This window comes from Sarcophilus harrisii, chromosome 3 (genome assembly GCF_902635505.1).
Source record: "Sarcophilus harrisii chromosome 3, mSarHar1.11, whole genome shotgun sequence".
Taxonomy (NCBI): Eukaryota; Metazoa; Chordata; class Mammalia; order Dasyuromorphia; family Dasyuridae; genus Sarcophilus; species Sarcophilus harrisii.
The window spans coordinates 500,026,006-500,050,076 of NC_045428.1; the positions used below are offsets into that span (position 1 = coordinate 500,026,006).

The 24,071-nt window shown below is 36.2% G+C and overlaps 1 protein-coding gene across 3 annotated transcripts in view; it reads left to right on the plus strand.

The window, feature by feature from the left end:
- The window catches only part of XRRA1 (X-ray radiation resistance associated 1), a 122,644-nt gene that overhangs the window by 47,906 nt on the left and 50,667 nt on the right, over nucleotides 1–24,071 (plus strand). For all 3 annotated transcript variants that reach the window (XR_004233244.1, XM_031961397.1, XM_031961398.1), the window contains 2 exons: nucleotides 12,207–12,278; nucleotides 15,808–15,880. Coding sequence is in view for 2 of the 3 variants with exons in the window: in XM_031961397.1 (XP_031817257.1) it covers nucleotides 12,207–12,278; nucleotides 15,808–15,880 (145 nt within the window). In the remaining variant the exon portion in view is untranslated. The remainder of the gene's footprint in view (nucleotides 1–12,206; nucleotides 12,279–15,807; nucleotides 15,881–24,071) is intronic.

Here is a 24,071-nt window from a genome sequence, read left to right on the forward strand (position 1 = left end):
GTTATCACTATTTGTTTCTCTTTTTCCAGACTGTCCTTTGCTTCCATGTATTTGTATTCCTAATCAGGTATCCTTTGCTTTTACTTTGTTTCTTTGGTATGACCTTGCTGTGGGTTAAAGTTTTTTCTGTTCTGTCAAATCTGTCAATTATTTCTGTGCAAGTCATAAAATTTAGCTTTCAAATTTTTCATTTCTCTTTTAAACCATTCAGGAATAGCAAGTTATGATTACCCTGTTGTTTTCAAAATCCACATAATCTTCTACTTTATCAAGTTTTGAACCATTTCCTTTCTTTTGCAGTATTTATTCATCGATGCTTAGAAGATAAGCTTCTTTTACAAGATAGAAGTCTTATTTTTTTTGTTGTTATTGTTGTTAATGTCTTCCCTGTTGGTTTTCTCCTACTTGTTTTCAAGATCTTTAAACTATATACATACATACATATATATAATTTTTTTTTTTGCCCTATTGCTCACTGAGTGACTCCTTTCTCTCTCTGTTGGCAGTTTTCCTGGGGCTAGAATTCAATGTGTCTCAGCCTTTTCCCAAAGTAGGCAATTCAGTTTACTAGTCTAAGTCTCAAATGACTTGGGAGGACAGAATTGACTCGTTGATGCTGAGCACTTTCTCTCAGGCTCAGAGAAATGCCACAGCCCTCCACACATGATACTCTTCTGTTGCTTAATTCTCTGATCCAGCAGCACAGAACACTGGCATGCTGCTGTTAAAATCTGAGCAAATTTATGCTGTTTTGGACTCTGGAACTCTGCAACTTTGGGAAGATGGTCTCTCTGTTCTTACTTTGTTGTTGTTCTAGATTAATGTATTTTTATATATATTTCTGTTGTCAGGATGCTTGAGAAGCAAATAATCTTTTCAGATCTGGTTTACTTTCCAAGAATGTTTTGAGTGATTTTTTTATTATTGAACATTGATCTGTATTCATTTATGATTAGATTCATATTTGCAGGCAAATTCACCATGAAATGTATCTTGAACTTCATTGCTCTTTGGAAAACATCATTCCATTCCCACCTGTAACAGCGTAGCTGGTGTCCTGTAGCCTGGTGACTACAATATAGCCTCATATTATGATAATTTCCCTTCCATTATATTTGAAGTTCTTCCTCGTGGTCACTTGCAGAATTTTTTGTCTCTTAATGGAATTCTTAAATTTAACCATTATGTCTTGAAGTTTGCGTTAGGAGGAGGGGAGTTGAGCTTTGTTACATGTGTGGACACATGCCCTGTTATATTCCTTTTGTTCCTCCACTCTCCTGCAAAGTTCTGTTAAGACAGAGCCCACTGTCATGCAGCTAGTGCAACCTAAGAAAATTTTTGTGGTTTGGAATGCTCATCTCTGAGGCATTGAGAAGAAGAAAGAATTATTAAAGTAGAAAATTGACCTGTGTTGCAAGCACATGGGTTGGTTTGTGTAGCCCTGTTGCAGAAGCTGATGATCAGTTGGTCTGTGGAAGAGATAGTGCTGAGTGAGTACTTGTTGGGAGTTAGAGAATATTGCCATGCTTAGCGGCTAGTTAAGTTTTTACCTTATTAGGGTTCTTAGTGTCCTAAAACATGGAAATAGGTGGAATTGATTTATCTCTGGAATACGATTCATATTTTGGAGAGTTTTGAGTGGCTTTGAGAATTGAAGAAAGTTCTCCATCTGGGTAGCCACATGACCCAGAAGTCTGGAACATGGAATGTTAAACTTAGAATGCTAATAGAATATAGAATGTTCATTTCAGAATGCAACATTAGATCTGTAAGGGACCTTGAACATCATCTGGTCCTTTCTTATCTATAAGGAAATAGAGAACCACAAAGAAAAAATGACTAGCGCAAGTTCCTAGGGTATGAGAACATCAACTAGGCTAGAACAAAACAGAACAGAACAGAAATCTTATATGTCCCTCTAAAGTGCCTGCCTTTGGGGCTTCATTTGCGAAGGGAATTAGTAGTAGATCCTAAGCTTCTTGAGGATAGGAGCTATTTCAATTTTGTGTTGTGTTTCCAATGCCTATCACTGTGCATGGTACATAATAGGTTTATGTTGAATGATTATTAATTTGCTTTTGTATTTTTCTAGCATCTGTTTACAAAAATCTTTTACATCTATTGTCTTACTGATCCTTACTACAACTTTATATGATAGGTAGGGAAAATTCCAATTTTAGGAAACCAAAGCTAAAAGAAGTTAAAAAAATGTTTTCCCCAAAAGTTACAGAGCTAGCAAAGAGGACAAGGTGTAACTCAGATTTGGATCTTCTGAGTCCTTTTTAAACTTGTAGTCCAAACCCTCCAAGGTGATACTTGGAGAAGACAGATGACCTAGTTAGCCCACATGACTAAGATTGGAATTTCAGAAGTTCAGAGGAACAAGATACTTTTACTCTTTTGACCCTTCAATCTGTCCTACACATTCCACCCAATGCTTCTGTATAGAAGCTTAGGTTACTACTTTTCTCAAAAACCTTCAGTGTTTTTTTTTTTGTTGTTTTTTTTTTGTTTTTTTTTTGCTGAGTAAAATCTAAATTTCTGAATCTGGCTTCCATAAACTAATGCCTTATATCTATACCACTCTTCTCCATGAATATTTCTTGTTGTTGAGTCAGTTCAGTCACATCTGACTCTTTATAACCCCATTTGGAGTTTTCTTGGCAAAAATACTGGACTGATTTTCCATTTCCTTCTCCAGCTCATTTGATAGATGAGGAAACTGAGGCAAAGTGAAGTGACTTTCCTAGGGTCGCACAGCTACTAAATTTGAACTCAGGAAGATGTGTCTTCCAGACTTCAGACCCAGCACTGTGCTACTATAACTGGCTTAGGGTTATAGATTTAGAAATGGAGGGTTCCTTAGTATTCTTGAGCAACTAGTCTCAACCCCTCATTTTAAGATGAAGTAACTGAAGTCCAAGCATTTTCCCCAGATAATAGTACAGCTAGAAGCAACTTTCGAGATCATCTATTCAAACCCTCTCATGTTATGGATCTGGAAATCGAAGGCCAAATTTATTAAAGAACTTAGCAAATAATCACACAAGCAAGAAGTGTGACATTCTGTCCTCTACACATTTGCAGAAGAAAAGGGGCAAAATTTTAGCTAATAAATTGCCCGAAGTGAAGACACCCAGGGAATTGACCTGATAAGTCTTTGTCACAGGACTATTGAAAACCCTATATTTAACAGTAGTGCAAGAATCCCTTTTCCCCAGGGCATATGTGGTTTAAAATTGAGGGTGTCTCCTTAATGATTTTACATGTTATTCTTGCATTAGAGTAAATGCTAGCTTTCTCTAGCTTTCAAAAATGTATAGTATTTTTTATGTATGTATATATTCTTTAGTATGTAAACTGAGAAAGTGAACATTCTAGCTTTATGTTTTATTGGCCATTTTGTGACTGGTATTCAATTTAGGACCTAGGAATTGAGCTGCCATTTCATTTCAGTGACATTTACTTCACTGAATATTTTGTTTTATTCTAGTATCTATCTTCATAGTTTAACTTGAGCAGGAATTCCAGGTGTGAACCAAAGTTAAGAGTCAAGTAATAGTTCCTCTTCCAGCCCTGCTCACAGACTTTACTTCTTGGTTTTAGCTTCTGGCTCAAAGCCTGGGACTTAATCTTACTTATTCCTTCATTTGCCTGATTAATGGGAGAGGATCAGCAGAGTGAGAAATAGAGAAAAGCTCTGGATACCAGCCAACCGGTATAAGTGTTATGACTATTTTTTAAAAAGCTTTACAAAAGCCTCATCATGTAAATCAATATTAACATGGGATTCTGTTAAGGAAATTGTATTTAGAGAAGGACTGAGTGGACTGGGTTTTGTCCCCTTATTGTTTCAAGAGAATTTGTATCTTAGAAATTAAGTAGCCTAATTACTATCCATAAGCTTTGGGTCTCAAGGTTCCCCAGTTTTGGAATTCTAGTCTCTCCTGTTTTCCTAGTGATGACTGGCCAAAAACAACTCATGGTTCAGGGCTCTGGAGTTCCTTTGATGTTTCCCTAATGCTATGCCCTTAGGGCATCATTGCTAAAAGAGCTCCTTCGGGCTCCTGAACTTGTCCCTTTCTGTAATTAGTATTTACTGCCAGAGATAACTTTCTGTCCTTGCAAAGCGTTTTTTAGTCTCATATCTTGCTTGACTGATTGGGCCTGCTCTCTCATGAATATGGTATCTTCTACTGGGCAAATAGTTCTTCTATAAGATGTTATGACCAAAGAAGGGCAAAATGGAGAGAAGTGTTCCCTCCACACACCTAAAAAACAAAGAAAATTTCTCTTTCAAAATTTACATCCTCCTCCATAACTAATTCTCTTCCCTACTGTCAGAACTTAACATTCCTTAGAGATTGATCTCCGCTACTCCCTAAAAAGTATAACTTGCTTTTTTAAAAAGAATACTAGATGTATACTTGATGCTTCAGCCCTAAAGTGGCAACAAAGTTCAGACATTTCTTATTATTTGATGTAATAACTTAACAACTCATTGTCTCTGTTTCCTATACTTTATATCCCATAATTTCATCAACTTTGTTAAAATAAATCAATTGTTCAGAAGTCTTCTTTATTGGTTTTTCTCCTTTTGGAATATATAAATCTTTCAATTTTTAATCTCCTTAGCATATTCCAGTGGAATTCCTGTAAACTTAACTTATTTAAATAAGCTATAGTTACCAAAAAACAGGAAATGAATAGAAATAGATGTAGGTTTTTACCACTTCTTCAGGAAATTTAACCAATGTAAATCAGTTGCAAAAATGAGAAGTCCAGAAGAACCTTAACATTTTATAAAATTCTTGACCTCCTTGCCATGTGGAAGAAATATGGTAGCCAAGGAGAACACTGGCTTAGAATATAAACTCACATATAAAATTTTATTCAGTAGCAAGACAGAATATATTAAGAAGTATTGCACCATAAAACAATAAGAAGTAGTAGAAGGAAAAATAAATTTGCAGGATGCTTGGTAAAAGAGCCAATGAAGCCACGTCACATCAAGAATATTTAAAGATGCACCTAAAAGGAGAAAGTAGACAGATAAAAAAATGAAAAGAATTGTTATGACTTTTTTTTAAATCAAAATTAGGTCTAGGGTCTGGTCCTATGATTTCACACCTATGGGGAGGTTGTAATAAAGAAACTTCCCCTTCTAAATGGAGATTAACAACCATTGTGGAGATTAATAGCAATTGTGTAATTTATTCTTAGAGAAGTGGTCTGGAGGGCATTGAGAGGTTAAGTGATTTGAACAGACACCTACCAGTATGTGTCAGAGGACCTTTTTTTTTTTTTTTTTACACTGAGACCTACTATCCAATATGCCAAGTTGCCTCTTCTGCCAAAACCTTCATTAAAAAAAGCTTTTTTCCCAATAAAAGAGAGTGATTTTGATTTTGACACCATAGTCTACCATGTTCTTTATTTTTTAGAAATGATGCTAAAATTTAACAACAGAAAAAATAGCTGATATTAACTTAGTACACATAAATAATACAGTTTTAAGCTCTTGAAAGGTGATTCTCAAGATATGTGAAGGGAGGGTTTCCAATTCTTGTAGTAAAAAAAAAAATTATAGACAATATTGCTGTTTAAAAAATCAGATACGATCTAATCTTATGATTCCTTGATAAAGGTAATTCCTTGAGGAAATTTCTTCCATCAATTAATTTTGAACCCTTTTCTCCAATTTAAAATCTTAGAGAATGATGATTATGAAACATGAAACATTATCCACTTGGTGAATGGTCCTATTCTTTGTCCATAAACATGATGCATTGGGAAATAACCTTCTCTTTCTAGAAGAGGAGTTCTTAATTTTTTGTTTGTTTGTTTGCTATGGACCCTGTAGATAGACTGCTGAGACCTATCAATTTCTTCTCAAAATAATGTTTAAACTGCATAGAGTTAAAGAATTAAAGTTGATGGGTCATACAAATGAAAAAGACCATAGTGTGAATAAATAGGCTGTGTGTCACAATAAATAAACCAACAGTGACACGAAACGGCAGCAAAGAAATGTGTATCACTAGATACAGCCGTTATGTAGCAGGAGTGAGGGATAATAGGCCAAGTCTCTTATTACCCATATGTCAAGCAGATTTCAAGCAGTTGCTGTGAATGACCCTAGAATGGATTAGAAGGGTTTATTGATATAGCCAAGGGCAGCATAGGAAGGTAAAACAATTCTGTCCTGAGCAGTGTCACATATGGCTTGCTTCTGCTGTCCCATGGGGCAATATGCTGGTGGTGGTCTGGACTGAATCTGTCAAATAGGGATACAAACAAATATTTATATCTCTACCTCAAGAAGTTGTTACAAGGATAATGAGATTATAAATATAAAATAAATTCTTTTCTGATTGAAGACCCAGAACCATTGGAGGCTCTAATCTGAGGTTTTCAGGCCCAAAAAAAAAAAAAAAAAAAAAAAAAATCCAACATGGAAGTTGTCACATTACTGGTGAGGTGATAGGGTTAAGGAGCAGCCTCTCTTATTCTAATGCTTTCCTTCTGTTGATTATTTCTTATTCTTCATACATGGCTTGTTCATACATAATTTGTTTGCTAGTTATCTCCTCCATTAGATTGTGAGGTACTTGAAGGTAGGGGTTATCTTTGGCTCTTTTTTGTCTGTTTGTTTTGTATCCCCAGTACTTAGCAATGCCTGTCATGTAATAAGCATTTAATGAATGTTTATTGATTTCACTGTCTGGACCAATAGCAAATGTGGAGTTTTTAACAGTTAACCAGGAAGACTTACTTAGGACGAAGAAGGTAAAATTATAGCTATTCCACATTAGCAAGCTTGCTGAAAAGTTTCAGGATTCTATTCTAACTAGATACAGTTTAAAACTTAAGCATAACAGAATTGTACATCAAGAGACAGCCAGAAAGAGAGTGGGACCATAAATTCAATATAAAACATCATGGAACTTATGAGAGTATGCCTCCAGTATCCTGGTAAGAATTTATATGAATACATGGACAAGAATCTTATAGGATGAGAAGATATGGATGGATGTGATCCATAGCACTGGAGAAAGGACTACATGGATGAGACCACAGATCCATCAAAGTATTGAAGGAAGATAGATGGAATTTTCATAGTATTTTAGTTTATTAAAAATAACTTTACATTTATGATCTTATTCTTGTAACACTCTCCTAGGGGTAACACATATTAATGTCCCTATTCAACAGATGATGAAAATGAGCATTTAGCAATCAGTCAGTAGACTTTTATTAAGCACCTACTATGTGCCTGACACTGTGCCATCCCAGCGCTTAGCACCATGCCTAGCACACAGTAGACTCTTAATAAATATTTATTGACTGAATGACAATGGTCAGAATTCCCATGTGCCTGCCTCTTGAGAGCCATTTTCTTTTTTTCCTTTCATGCTTTAAAGAAATACTTCATTCTCCCTGAAAATTTTTTGAACCTCTTTAATTTCTCTCTAAGAGCCAGAGCATCATAACATAACAGTCACTTAGCTGAAATAAAAACATTTCCTACCTTAAGCAGATATTACAAAAATCTTCCTTTTCTCTACATTTATTAAAAATTAAATTTCTGCCTTCATTTCCAATACCTTTCTTCTTCCAGATTTTCAAATTTCACATTTCCAAAGAAGACATGAATACCTCTGATTACCTCTTGTCCATATTCTCTAGTCTCTTATCTAATTATGATTCAGCCTGGACATTACATTGAAAGTCTTTCCCATGTGGGTCATTGATGGGTGTCTAGCGCCCCCTTATGGTTTATTTACACTCCTCCTGAAAAATATTCCTATTCTAGGGACTACTTACTAATCAAGCAACTCCCTTCCTTTTGTGTTTCCTTCTCAACAAGGAAACAGTGCAGAAACTAGTTAGATTAATCTCTTTGTCCCACAGTCATGATGCATTGGGAAAGCCCCTTCTTCCTTTAGAAATTCTGAACATATGTGTAATGGACCCTGTAGGCAGTCCCAATCCTACTTCAGAATAATGTTTTTAAATGTATAAAATAAAATAAATAGAATTAAAAGGGAATTCAGTTATGTTAAAATATGGTTACCAAAATATTTGAAGAAATAATTTCTCAGATATCAGATAAGATTAAGAACGCTAGAATCTAGAATCTAGGTCTTTTCCCCAAACTCAAAAACCTCCAAAATGGGTTCCTGAAGAATTCCAGGAAATGGGAAAATTTCTCAGTGGTTCCCTCATTTCTTTGATTTCGATAAATCGTACTTTAGTTAGGGATTATACTATCCTTAATTCTATAATTCTATGATTTTTATGCCTTGTTCCTAGTGGCTAGATATCTGTGCCAATTGTATTCAATAAATGTGGAATAAATGAATGATGTTTAGGTTCAAATAAATTTCTTTTATATGGCGATATACCTGCTATTTTGAGTCATGCTAATAACTAGATATAGAGAGGTCCTCAATTAGCATTGGACTATAGAGAAGGCAGGATGATAAGGTGGGAAAAGACTTAATTTGCTTGCTGTCAGATAGCAAGTATCAGTTACAGTTTCAGCACCTTGCTGTTGTGATATTAAACAAGTTCTTGTCTCAACTATCTCCCTTTTCAAACACTGTCTTTTATTGGTTTTCCTCTTCTGCCTGACTGTGCCTCCTTAGTCTCTTTTACTTTTACTCCTTCTACCACCCAATAAATATGGTGGTCCCCCAAAACTATGTTTAATATCTTTTTTGTGTCTTTGTGTTCCTTTATTAACTCCCAAGGTTTAATTATCATCTCCTAAAAGTATGTATCCTGCTCTAATCTTTTTTATAATCAAAAGTTCTTAACCTTAGATTGTGTGTATATTTTTTAATATTTTGTCAACTGCATTTCAATATAATTGATTTCTTTTGTAATCCTATGTATTTTATTTTATGTGTTAAAAGATATTTTTCTGAGAAGGGATCCTTTTACCAGACTGCCAGAGGAGTCCAAAACACAATAAAAGGTTGAAAACCCCTGTTCTAATTTAGTAAAATGAGCATTTACATGTGCAAAGTACTGTACTAGGTGCTGGGTGTACAAAAATATATAAAAAATTCCTCAGGAAGTTTAATGGAGAGGGATTTGAAAATATAATATGTAACCAAATAAGTGTATATATATATATATATATGATTGTTTGCGGATGGAGAGAGCACAAAGAAGTAGGGGAATCAGGACCTAACTTGAAAAAAGCTGGGGATTCTAAGAGGTAAAAATGGAGTGAATTCCAAGTATATCGGACAGTTTTTCCAAAAACAAAGAGGCCAGATATGTCTTTTGAATTCAGAGTAAACCAAGTTGGCTGAATGTAAAATCCATGAAGAAATAAGATGAAATAAGCCTAGAAAGGTGGGCTAACGTCAGATTGTGAAGAGTTTTAAGTGACACAATGAGAGATTGCCATTTATCTTGAGTTCTTAATCTCTTTTTATTTAAGAAATAAGATCTTTTCATAACATAGCATTTTCACTTTTTGTTGTTGTTTGCTTGCATTTTGTTTTCTTACTCATTTTCTTTCCTTTTTGATCTGATTTTTCTTCTTTTTATTTTTTATTAAAGCTTTTTATTTACAAAACATATGCATGGGTAACTTTTCAACATTGACCCTTGCAAAGCTGTCTGTTCCAAATTATGCCCTCCTTCCTCCCACCCCCTCCCCAAGATGGCAGGTGGTCCAATACATGTTAAATATGTTAAAATATATGTTATATCCTATATATATATATATATATATATATATATATATATATATATATATACAGTTATCTTGCTGCACAAGAAAAATCTGATCAAGAAGAAAAAAAAAACCGGGAAAGAAAACAAAATGCAAGCAAACAACAACAGAAAGAGTGAGATTGCTATGTTGTGTTCCACACTCTATTCTCATGGTTCTCTCTCTGGGTGTAGATGGCTCTCTTAGTCACTGATCAATTGGAACTAGTTTGAATCATCTCATTGTTGAAGACAGCCACATCCATCAGAATTGATCATCATAATGAAGAGGGGACCCCAAAACTTTAAAAATCCTTGAAGGAGAAAATCTCCTTCAATTCTGCCTCAGTGAGGGGCTTCCCTCCTCCTTCCCCCCCAGCCACTGGGATTAAAGCAAACAAGACAGTTTCATTGTGTTATCTAGCAAAGGAATTCCAATGTTACAGAATTGAAGAAACTCATTGAATTCTATTCAAATTCAGCTTAAGCTGAATCCCAGATCATAGAACTCCACCCATGAGTTCCCTTCAGCTTGTAACTAAAGCTCCTATTATAAAAAAAGCCAGTCTAAAATCTTCTCTTTGCAGAGGTCCCAAACATGCCAGCTATGCCATGCTTGCTGTGCCAAGGGCCTCTGCCCACTGGAATATTCTTTTCCAGTGTCACCCTCTCTTTATCCTCACCTATTTCCCTAATGAGGCTTTAAGCCTTTCTGTAAGGATTTCTAACCTTACTTCCCAATCCCTATAATAAACCTCTTCTATCAATCTAGGTTTTCACGTATGTAAATTCCTTTACAGAGAATCTCTTCACCGCCAGAAGGGAGACACCAAACCTCTCCATTTGGCTCCCTGAACCCCGAACCTGCCATTAGACCTTATCATTTAACTCCCTGACCACCAGAAATCCTAATCTCATTTTGGTTCCCCTAAATCTAGACCTTATCATTTAGTCTTCTTGTTGCTGTGTATAATTGATCTGATTTTTCTTGAGCAGCAAGAAAATTGTATAAATATATTTACACGTATTGGATTTAATATATATTTTAACATGTATAACAAAAAAAAAAAGAAAATCCTTTTGGCAATCAGTCTTGTGAAGAACTATGCACCCCTTCTCGAATAATGCTTTGAAATATGTAGGATGAAAAGGAAACCAACTAAAATAGTTATTCAGTTATCAAGGTATCAAAAAAGCAAATTCAAAAACCTCTGAAATCTATCCATGAACTTCTTGGGGGTCTTTGGACTCCAGGTTAAAAATACTTGTCCTGAAGACCCTGAAGATTCTTTAATAAAAAAGTGACATGGTCTGACTTTTGGTTAAGAAATATTATTTTGGCAGCTGTGTCAAGGATGAATTAGAGTGGGGAGGAGGGGAGACCCCAACATAAGAGCCTAATTAGAAAACTCTGGCAATAGGTGCGAGACAATGGGAGTTATAAAGGCTCAAATTTTCAATGAGAAGATCAGAGCTGTGAGATCTGTCCTCCATCCCCAGTTCTTCTCTTTTCTTTATACCCTAAATCAGTTATCAGTTTTCTTTCCATGACATTCCTCATCATGGCAACCTTTCTCTTCCCTCATGCTATCACTGTCCCAGCTTAGGTCCTCATCACCTATTGCATTGATAATTACAGTAGTTTACTTAAAACTGGCCTGCAGGCCTCTAGTCTCTCCCCTCCGCAATCCATTCTCTACATGGTCACCAGATTCCTGAGGCAAGAAATCTGACCATATCATTCCTCTGTTCAGAAACTTTCTGTGGCCTCCTGTCATGTTTGGATAAAAGATAAAGTTCTAGGCTAGACATTTTAAGGCCCTCTGCAACCTGATTCCCAACTGCTTTTCCATATTTATTTCATACTACTTCCTTCCACACCGTTTATGTCACAGCCAAATTGACCCAGTATTTGTTCCTCAGACTGGCACATGTCACTCCCCACCTCCATGTCTTTTGTCCCCCATACCCTCCTTTAAGAAAGTTCTGCTGAGTCAGTATTTCCCATGTGAGGCCTTTCCTCATCCACCCCATTGTTAGTCCTCTCCCTCCTGAAGTTAGTTTGTATTTACTTTTCTGTGTGCAAATTCTACTTCTCCAAGAGAATGTGAGCTTCTTGAGGGCAGGGAATATTCCATTTTTGTCTGTGTGGCTGCCCCAGTATTTGTTACAGTAAATGGAATTGAACTGTATTGAAAAGGTGGGATTAAATGATCTCTGCAGTACCTTTCAGTTTTAACATTCTGTGGCCTGTGTTTTAAGATCCCTGCTATGTCCGCCTGGGAGGATTTGGCATCCCTTCCTTTGTACCAGCCCAGAAGACTGTGCCGTACACTGCTGTGGGCTGGATGACATTGCCTATGGACATTTGGCATTTTGGAGGGCCTCCAGCATAACAGTTGGAATAAAAAGCTCTCTTGTTGTTTTGAGCAGAAATGAAAAGAGCTGTTGTTTGTTTGTTTTTTTTTTTTCAGCTGAAGCACCACTCTGTAAAGAGACCTACAGATTTGTGTACTGTGAATATCAGTGGCCAGAAGATTGCAAAAGTAAGTAGAATCTGTTTCATGCAGGCTCTGCCAAGGCAACACTCTGATTCCAAGAGAAATATGCTGTAGTTTATCTCCTTTGGCAACTTCCTTTGGCTGGACCTATTTGTGTGCCCCAGAATGAGTAGTGGGCTAAGATTTGAGAAGTCTGAGTTCTATTCTGGGCCTACTGCTTACTCCTCAACTTGAGCACACCAGATACCCTCTCCAGTCTTCAGTTTCCTTTTCTGCAAAATGTTGTTTTTCAGTTGTGTCTGACTCCCCACGATCCTGGTTGGGTTTTTCTTGGCAGAGATACTGGAGCAGATTGCCATTTCCCTCTCCAGCTCATTTTACAGATGAGGAAACTGAGGAAATAGAATTAAATGACTTACCCAAAGTCAAACAGCTAGTGTGTGTTTGAGATTGCATTTGAACTCACAAAGATGAGTCTTCCTGATTCCAGGCTTGGAACTCAATTCCTTATATCACCTAACCACCCCTTCTATAAAACGAAGCTAAGGATTGATTTTTTCCAGAGCTCCCTACTGTTAGGAGCCAATGAGACAACATGAAAACATTTCACAGAATCAAAGAATTCTTAGAAGAAACCACCTGCCCCAAAGAAATGCTATAATAGTAATAATCATAAAAATAAAAACAATAGAAATAATTGTAGAGATTTTAATAATAATAGTAACTTAAGTAACAATAATAAAATCTGCAGCTCTTTCATGAATACCTTCATGGAGAAGGGGCCTGCTGCCTCCTAAGGCAACCCATTCCATTTTTAGATAGCTCTAATTGTTAGGAAGTTTTTCCTGACTCCAAGTCAAAATTTTCCTTTTTTCAGCTTTTTACCAACTACTCCTGGTTCTGCCTTCTGGGATCCACTAAAGCAAGTGTTAATTTCCTTCCTTCCACACAAAGAACTTGAAATACTTAAAGAAAACTCTCATGTTCCCCCAGTCTTATCTTCCCTTGACTAAACATTCTCAGCTGATTTTCATGAAACATAGACTTTAGACCCTTCACCACCTTTCCTGGTACCTCTGCTCCAGTGCTCCTTGAATTTATCAGTGTCCTTAAACTGAACCAACCTTCCAGATGAGCTCTGTCCAGGGTAAGTTACAATTAGGCTTTCATTACCTTCTGATTCTTGGAAGGTGGATTTCCCAAAATGCAGCCCAAGATGACATTAGCTTTTTGATCTGCCACATTCTGCCGTACTGCTAGCTCACTTTGCGTTTGCAGCCCACTAGAACCTCCATATTTTTTACAATTTGCTAAGCATCTTGTCCCCATCTTGTACTTATGAAATTTGTTTATTGTTATTCTTAATCCATGCATTTTTAGCTAAGAGAGAAATGTCTAAATTGACAAGAGTTCTCATACTGTGATCCTTGTTGGGTCGGTGCCCTCTTAATTACTTCAAGGAAAAAGCTGGAGAAAAGAGAGCAAGCCATTATTTAGAAACAGGTGGTTAAAGAAAGACTGAAGAAAATTTTTCTTTCAGATTGATCCAGATTGGTTTTTTCAAACTGGGCTAATTGTTAAGTGCTCTCATCTATTTCTAAAGGAGCAGGAAACTTCACCCACTTTTACCTGCTTTAGAACAAGAAGTCTTAATCTTTTTCCATCCCTGTGATCCTTGAGCTTTTTATAAATTTTCTCATTCCTTTTATTCAGTAGGAAAGGGAATAAATTCTAGAGTTTCTCATGCAAATGCATGTGAAAAATAATTAAGTTCAAAGGCTAATGTTCTTATTTGCTAAATAATTCCTCCTACCCTCTTGATAAACTTGTCATTTTCTTAAGAGTAAGTATACCTCAGATTGATAATCCCTACTCTGGAACTATAGTGTGTACTGGAACAGATTGGTATGATGCTAAATTGCATTTGAAAAAGGGAGAGGCAAGGACAACCAGATGCTGAACATTAGACAAATATGTAATAATCTTTCATAGCTATATAGCACATTATAGAGCTCTCTCTCATATATCTCATCTGATCCTCACAATAGTCTTACCCAGTAAATAAATATGGAAGGAATTATTATGACCATTTTTTATTGATAAAGAGCTTGAAACTTAGAAAGATTTGATTGACTTGTCTGCTATCTTAAAAACAATACTATGACATAAATAGTGAAAGTGTTATTCCCAATTTCAGATAAGGAAATTGAGACTCAGAGAAGATCAGTAGATCACATTACTCAAATTTCTATAGTGGTTTAAGATTTAAAAAATAATTTCTTCAAAATAATTCAGTCATGCAAGGATTGACAGTCCCATTTTACAGATTAAAAAAACTTGAGACTCGGGGGAGCTTAAAGGATTTGCTTAAGGACATCCAGCTAATAAGCAGTAGAATGGAGGGAAAGAAAGGCCAAATGTTAAGATATGGAGACAAAAGCAACTCTACAGATTATTTAGTTCAGTCCCCACATTTTGACAGTTGAGTACACTGAGACCCAGAGATGATTGTTGGTTTTTAGCCAAAAAGAATCTATTAAGTAGCTGATTGTGCCAGGTACTGTGATAAACTTTGAGGTGTACAAGGAAAAGCAAAACTAGCCCCTACTCTCGAAGTGCTCATACATATAAATAACTATGTAAATAAATAGAAGATATCTAAATGTAAGGTGATTTCAAAGTTAAGGCATTAGCATTTGGGTAGAGGGAGAGGACCAGGAAAAATCTCCAGAAGGCAGGATTTAAGTTCAGTCTTGAAGGAAGCCAGGGAAGCAGAATGAGGAGGAGAACATTCTGAATATGGAAATGACCAATACTATCATCCAGAGTCAGGAGGTAAGAGGGTTGCAAAAAAGGAACATGGAAGTACCACCTTCTGCACTTTCCTCCAATCCCTCATCACTCTAGTGCCTTTCCTCAGCTGCTTTTCTCCAATTTGTTTAATTTGCACACTGTATTTGTATGTTGTCTCCCTTATTAGGCTCTGAACTCCTATGAGAGCAGGGACTGTCTTTTGTCATGCTTTGTACCCCCAGCATTTAGCACAGTGTTTGGCAAATAGTAGGCATTTAAATGTTTGTTGACTTGTTTGAGGAATAGCAAGCACACTAGCATCACTAAATTGAAGAGTATTATGGGGAGGAAGGGGATGTTAAAAATAAGATTGGAAAGATTGTGTTGTGAAGGACTTTAAAGGGTTTGCCTAGCCAAGGAGAAGAGACTCATTTGCTCAGGCCCACAGGTAATAAATGACAGAGTCAAGCTTTAAAGCCAGCAGTCTAGCATTTTTTCTTTTATATGCTGCTCCTCTAGAATTTCAGTCAGTAGGAAGCTGCCCGCTTCCTACCTTTTTCAGGCTTTCTGGTTTATATTGAGTGCAATGACCTCTATAGAATTATATACACAGGGAACCTGATGTGACTAGGAGAGTAATTAGATTTGTGGTAGAGTAAATTGCTTCATAATAGAGTTCTGCTATACAGAACATTGCCATAAAGCCCACTGAGTTTTTCTGAAATAGAAATAATACCATGCTTCATTTTGCTTTATTTTGTCTCATCTCCTCCCCCTCTAGGCTAAGGAAAAGGACTTCAGGCACTTTGACGCTGTCATTTTTATCAATGCATCAGAAAACTTGCTACCTCTAGGTAAGTCGTCCCCTGGTAGAAATGCCTCTGTCCCACACCATCTCACATCTGTCCTGATCGAATTATTGTTTACTAATGGCCTTTGCTCGCCCTGTTCTCTGAGCCAGGACAGCCTGCCCCACTGCCACCAACATCTTGCCTATTGATACCTTACCTTTCCTCCAAAGCCCACCTCAGATGTCATCTTCTCAGTGAATCCTTCCCCAGGGATCCCAGTCCCTTCTTCCCCTCTACCACATGGCAGCGACCTTTGTTTGCATCTTACCTGCTTACTGTGAGCTAGTGTGCAATATGGGTATATGTGTCCTTGCCCTGCATCCTCCTCAGATACCCCATCATGGTGTAGAGACCCTGGATTCTTGAAGATTGTGCCAAAGGTACACAAGTTCTTGCAGGCTTTGAGTATGGGCCTGGCAATGGATGGGCGTCCATCATCTGAGGACCAGCCTAGCTCAGTGCAGAGAACTCCTGGACATAAATTTTTCTCAGTTCCCCAATTCATAGGGTTGTGATTAGAATCACTGGAAGGAAGATCTTGTATCAATTTTAATTAGTGGGACTTTGATACATTAAAATAAGTGCATCTGTTGCCTTCTATGACTGTGTCAGGAGCTCCATGAAGGAATGAAATGTGTCTTCATGCTTGATTCAGTGCCTAATATGGGGCTACTTAATAATGTTTTATGAATTAAATCTAATTGACAATTAACATATGCAAGGTCTTGAGCTAGGGCTAGGGGAGAAACATATATATATATATATATATATATATATATATATATAAAGATATAGATAGATAGATAGATAGATATAAAACAAAAGTCTTGTCCTGACAGACATTATATATTTGGGGAGAAAAGATCATAAATTTAATAATCCTGTGCCTTGGTCTTAATATCTCTAACTTTTAGCTTCCTCTTCTATAAAATAAGGATAATAATACTTTGACTGGTACCTCATAAGATTGTTGTGAGGATATAATGAAATCATGAGTACAAAGAACTTGAATGCTTTAGATTCTGTGAAAAATCAATACAAATATAAGTAACAGTTTGAAATACTAATAAAGATATCATAAAGCAGTATAAAATGATGGTTCAAGTAAAATGATACAGATGGGAAATATTAAGAGAACTAGATGGGGGAAAAAGAGGTAAAGGTGTACCAGAGTAGTGTTGGAAGGCTTTATGGAAGACTTATTTGGATTTTAAAGGTTAGCAAAGATTTGTATAGCTAGAAAAGAGAGAATTATACTCCTAGAGGGGGAAGTTCAGAATCAAAGAGAAAGGAAAACAGAATACCTGTGTAAGAAAAACTTCTAAGCTATAGAAAGTCAGAACAGGAACCTTAATGTATGTGTGTGTGTATCTATATCTATATACCTATAGCTATATACACAGACACAGGAACCTTAGTGTATGTGCATGTGTGTGTGTGTGTGTGTGTGTGTGTGTGTGTGTATCAGCAGAGTTCACAGACTACTGATTTGGGCTGGGAGGGACCTTAGAAATCAGAATTTCAGAGCTGGAAGGGATCTTGGAACATATACTATCAAAGGAACCTTGAAGCAGAGAATATCAAAGCTGGAAGGAGCCTTAAAACACAAAATGTCTACAGTTGGAAAGAACATAGAATGTCAGAGTAGGAAAGATCCTTGGAACACAAAGTCAGAGCAAGCCTTGAAACCCATCCTGTCAGCCCTGAAAGGGTCTTTGGAACACAGAATGTTAAAGCTGGAAAGAACTTAAAAATATAGAATGTTAGCAATGACCTTAGAACATAGGGATAATAGACAGGGATATGGGAACATAGATTGTGAAATCTTGAAAAAAACTTTGGAACATATAATTTCAGAGCTGGGAAGTATTTTTGCCCATTAGAAGGGATGGTCCAACTGCCACTGGTGATTAAGATGACATTTTGCAAGTTCTGATTGAGAAATGTAAATTGGAGGTCACACAAATTCAAGACAAAGATTATAGGGTAAACAAATGTAAGATTCAAATACATATTAGGAGTTTATAATAGCACTTGAAAAATAAAAACATCCACAGAAAAACATTGGGGAATCATTAAAATAATGGTTTGTCTCAGGAAGCTTCTCTAACCTAATGTTTTAACCAAGTCATTGATAAAAATAGCCTAGACAAGCAAAGCTCCCTGAATACCCCTGCTAAACATCTCCACAAAAATGTAATTAACATTTTTATCAATAACTTTGATAAGTCCCAGGTTGAGCTTCAGTCTTTGCATTCAGGTTGAATGGATGGCATACTCATCAAAATGGCAGATGATAAAAGGGTGGGAATGAATGACAAATTCTGAATCTGAAAGATCATTGACTAGATAGAACATTAAGCCACCCTACTAAAAAGAAACCATGAAATTAGGAAACGATATATTAGGAATAAAGACAAAGATGTATATTTCAATTCAAAAGACCAATTTTATAGGTTCAAGATGGGGGAGGTAAAACAAGGTAAAAGTGCATTTTAAAAAAAGATACGGAGGTGTTTATGAATTGCACTCAGTGTGAGTCAACAATGAAGTATTGCTTATATCTAATATGACATGGAATAAAGATAGCATCTAGCTAATATGATCTTGGACCGAATTAATAGAAAGTATAGAGTATAAAAGAGTTGATTATTCCATTGTATTCTGCACTGATTGGACCCATATGGAATTAGTATATTGAGTTATGGACATGATATTTTAGAAGGTCACTGACAATCCAGAGAACATTGAGAGATAGAAAACCAGAATGGTTTTAAAAAATGGATCTCAATATCATGCCATACAATGATCATTTGAGGGTACTGAGAGGTCAAGAGACATAATAATAATCTTTGAGTATTTGGAAAGTTTGTCATATGGAAGAGTGGCTAGATATATTCAGCTTGGCTCCAGGGTACAGAAGTATAAAGATTAGACAAAGATGAGAGTAGTGATGATTGGTGACCACCAGCTAATAGCATGTAGGAGGCCTGATATGTTCTTGGGGAATGTATCCAGGAGATAACAGAACTTGTCAAAACAAATCTCCCCACTTCTTGTGATTCATATGGGTACAAACAGTACTGCCAGAAAGAATTTAGAATTAATTGCCAAAAATCTTGTAGTCTTGGGCAAGAACTGAATCCTTAGGGGCACAAGTTGTGTTTTCATTACTGCTATTCACTGAAGGGAAAAAAAAAAAAAAAAAAAAAAAACTAATCTAGAAGGCAAATAACTGGTTAAGAAGACACTGTCTGAGAACAGGATATGGGTTACTGAAACATAGGCTTAATATATAGGAATGCAGATTCATAGTCAGGATGGAGTCTTACAAGATGTGTTTGTCTTCTGTCTTGCAAATCTAATCAAAGGCACTTTAAATTTAAAAATATCGGAGAGGAAGAACACTATATCTATATACATATATCTCTATATAATATGTATATGTATATCTTTGCATGTGTATCTCCATCAAATTACATACATACATAGAAGGAATCTACAATGAAGAAAAAGTAGCCATTGAGACATAAGAAGCTCATAAGAAGCACAATCCTAAGAAAATAATCACTAGTAAAACTCATTGCCTCAAAAATTTGTTTAAAAGCTTAGATATTAGGGAAGCAGAGAGAACTAGAGGTCCTACCATAAAGAGATACATTTGATATCATATATTTTATTAAGGTTTGATAGAATAAAACTCATACCTGGTATGTGTCTCATAGGTACATACTTTATTTAAAAAGAATTGAATAAATAGAAGTGGAGATATGGTAGGACTAGTATTATATAATTAAGAGGAAATCCAGAACTACTGTCAGGAGAAGTATGGTTAAGATCATTTGAATAAAGATCATTAGAGGAAGAAACAAATGTTTTTATCGTGGGAATATGCTACAAACCACCTGGACAGAGGAGAAAATACATAAGGAGTTCAAGGGAAAAAAGCACAAGTGTGGCATAGAGGAAAGAATGAGTAGTAATGGGGATTTCAATAGTCTATACATTTACTGAGCTCTCCTTCCCTACCTTCCTCCTTCCCCTCTCTCTCCTCCCCCACCCTCTCTCTCTCTTCCCCCAAAAGAGTAAGTTCTTGATTTGTTTTAATGGTAATTTCATTATTTAAAAGGTGGAGGTACCAACAATTCTAGACATGATTATCATTAGTAAAAAAAAGAATTGCTTGCAGGAGTAGAAATTATAGAAATTCTGTGAAATGACTATTCTCCCTTAGAGCCTATAATTTCAAAGAGCTCAATGGAAGGATAGGCGGGATACCAGGAGTTAAAATTGTACAGTGAAAGCCCAGGAAATCGGGATACTTTCATGAATTAAATTATAAACACTCAAAGCAAAATAACGAGGACGAGAAAGCAATCAATAAGCACTTATTAAACACCTGTTGTTTTGCCAGGCACTGTACAGTGTTAGGTGTCAGGAGTGCAGAAGTGGAGCAATTCTTGCCCTCAGTAAGCTTACTTTCTTTTAGGGGACTACAGTCTATTCAGGAATACATAAATATATATGCACATAACTATCCAATTAATTCATAAAGGAAGAGTGCCAACAATTATTGGACCCAGGAATGATCTTTTTTAAAAAAAAATGACTTTTTATTTTCAAAATACATGCAAAGATAGTTTTCAGCATTCATCCAGAAAAGATCTTTTGAAGAAGATGGTAGTTGAATTTTGCCTAGAAGAGAACCTGGGATTCCAAGAGGCAGAGATGGATGGGAAGATTATTTTAGTCTGGGTAAAGCTAAAGAGGCAAGAACTGGAATATTCTATATGGGGAATATGATAAGAGAAATTATTTGAACAGGCCTATATAAACACACAGAGAACTTGCCAACTAATTTAGATGCTTAAAATATTAATACGGAAAATGAAAAATGGTAAATAACAAGCAGATGAATATGAAAGCATCCTTATCCTGTTAGAATAATGTCAGGAGTGCAAACACTTGGAATCAAATGGTAGATGGCAAGGTAAGGAAAGGATGACAACAACAACAACAAAAAAGATTTCTTAGGGGAAAAGCAGAACAAGAAAGGTGAATGTGGGACAATGATAACTTATGACAGAGAGAAGATTTGCTCCATTCTGCTTTTGTTTTTGTTTTCTATACAGAGAATGATCTTTAGGCTGGAAAGATCAATACTTAAGTAAAGAGGTAATAAGAGAAATTTTAGTTGTTCTTGATAAATTCAAGTCACCTGTGCCAGATGAACCACATATCCTTGGGTATTAAGAATTGTTTATTGGAAGTGATTGCTGAACCAGTCAGTAACATTTGAAAGATCTTAGAGAACAGGAGAAGTACAACATTATTAGAACAAGACAAATGTTGTTCTAATGTGGGGAGGTTAAAAAAAAAAAAAAAAAGGACAAAGATTGGAATCTGCAAACTACAGTCCAGGAAATTTGACTCTGATTTCTGGGAAAATTCTAGAACATATTAATGAGATGGTTGGTAAACATTTAGAAAAGGAAGCTTCAATCACAAAGATCCAGCATTGTTTCAGCTAGAGCACGCAATGCCAGAATAATTTTATTTCTTTTTTTTTTTTTTGACAGTATTACCAAACTGGTAGATTAGAAGAATTTTATAAATTTAGTTTGTCCATGTATTTACCAAAGCATTAAGGTCTCTCATGCTATTTTTGTGGGAGAGATTGAGAGAGAAAGATTTGGCTGTAGAGCAATTAAATGGATTTAGAATTGATTGATTTTATCTTAAAATGAAGTTTACGAGGAAGTGCCTTGGAGGGAATCTATGATTGACTCTATGCTGGCTAGCATTTTTACCCATGACTTGGTAAAAGGATATATATAAAATTAATAAACTATGCAAATCATACAAATCTAGGAGAGGTAATTAACACACTAGATAACAGATAAGCTAGAAAATTATGCTGACTCATAATATGACATTTAATTGGAATAAATTTAAAGACATAGGTTCAAGATAACAATTTCTTAAGTACAAGATAGACTTTAAATGATATAATTGTACAATAATTAAAAGACCTTCTTCTGACAAGAAAAAGATCTGGAGTTTTAGTGGATTACAAACTCACTATGAGTCCACAATCTGATATGGCATGATCTCACATGATCTTGGGCTCTATTAAGAGAGTGCATTTTCTGCGTATAAAAAGATAATCCTGCTGTAGTTTTCTCTGGTCAGATACGTCTGGTATATTATGTTCAACTCTGAGCACTTCCCTTGAGGAAAGATATTGATAAGGTGAAGAAAATCCAGAGAAGGTCAACCAAAATGGCAAATAATCTCAAGACCATGTTTTATGAAAATCAATTGAAAGAACCAGGGATGATAAGTGCCTTTAAGGACTTAAAGGCTGTCACATAGACGACTGATTAGGCTTTGACTCCAGGAGCAATGGGCAAAGGTTGCAAAGAGGCAGATTTAAGTTCGGTGGAAAGAAAAACTTCCTAATTAAAGCTATGGAAAAGTGGAATAGATTGCCCCAGGAAAGCCTCCCTTTCATTGGAAATCTTCAAGTCAAAGCTAAATGACATTTTTTTCCTTTGACTGTTGCAGAAGGAATTCTCATTCAGGTGTGAGTTGAACTAGATGGAGTGATTCATGCACTCTGATCCTCTTTTGCTGTATCTAGAAGTACTGACTTTCCATGATATCTCATTTGGGAAACTGATTTCAATTTTTGACATGAACCAGCACCAAAAATAAACAGAAAAAAACATTGCATTTAGTATGAGTGGACCTGGGTTTAAACCCTCTACCTGTTACTTATGCTATTTCTAGCAAGTCACTTCCCTTCTCCAGGCTTAGTTTCCCTATTTGTGAAATGGGAGTGTTGACTGACCACTATTCTAATTCCATGACACCTGACCATCTGCATTAGGTGAAGAAATAAGTCTCAGCATTGTGACCAAGTAAGCTGTGCAGTGTCCCCATTGGTCTTTGCCTTACACTAATCCAAGGCCCTCTGTTCACCATTATCTATGGGATGGTTTAGTCCAGTATTCTACAGCTCCTCTCATTATCTTTTCCCCCTAAATACTGTGGTGGAAATGCCAGGGCAGTGAGCCACCATTAGCTTCAGTTGTTCACAGACACTCAGAGTATCCTTGCAGAATTGAACATGCACCATTAGGTGCCCCTGAATCCTGGTCTAATCCTGGGCCTTGCAGCTTTCTCCACCTTTTCAGTACTAAAAGTAACAAAAAAAGTAAATCAAAATAACCAGTATCAGAACTGATGGGCTTTGCAAAGACTTTTTCCTCATCATGAAGTGGTCAGTGAGTTCATTTCAACTCAATTCAATTCCACAATCCCTTTTCAAGCACTTGCTCTGACCAGGGTTGAGATGTATGGTATAGAAGATTAAAAGTTTGTGAGACATGGCCTTGAAGTCAGGAAAATATAGGTTCAAGTCTTGCCTCTGACTTCTGACCAGGACTAGAGGCCTGACCATGGATGGGCAAGTCATTTCTTAATGATCCAGGGAGCACTATCACAAGCTCTAAGATAAGGGGTTCTCCATAAGAATGAAATAACATGTTGAACTGAGTAAAGCCTTGTATCTAAGAAGAACAACAATAATACTAATAGCTAATATTTATATAGCACTTGTTATGTGCCAGGTACTGAGCTAAGCATTTTACAATTCTTATCTTATTTGATCCTCATGACAATCCTAGGATGTGAGTGTTGTTATATCCATTTTACAGATAAGGAAAAATGAGGCAAACAGAGGTTAATTAACTTGTTCAGGGTGACACAGCTAGAAGAAGGAAGAGTGATGTAGTAGAATAGAACTGAAGAGTTCTTGTTACTAACTTGTGTGGACCTTAGACAAATCACTTTCTCCTCTGGACCTCAGTTTTCTCATCTGTGAGATGATGACATTGGATGAGATTTGAGTTCAAATAAAAGGATCTACTTACAGGGCCAAAGATCATCACATCTTCTCTTGACATCATCTGCATGGTCCTGACTGTTCACTGCCATTTTTCCTTAAAGCTATACAATCTGTTAAAAAAAAAAAAAAAAAAAGTGCTTTATGTCATTATAAAGTGAATTGATCTCTCAGTGTAGGACCATATGTTTACATATACCCCACCATCACTCACTTCCCTCAGAATTCTTGTTTATGGTCTAAAGGAAGCCTCAAGTCTTGGTTCATTGATTGAGTGGAATTAAT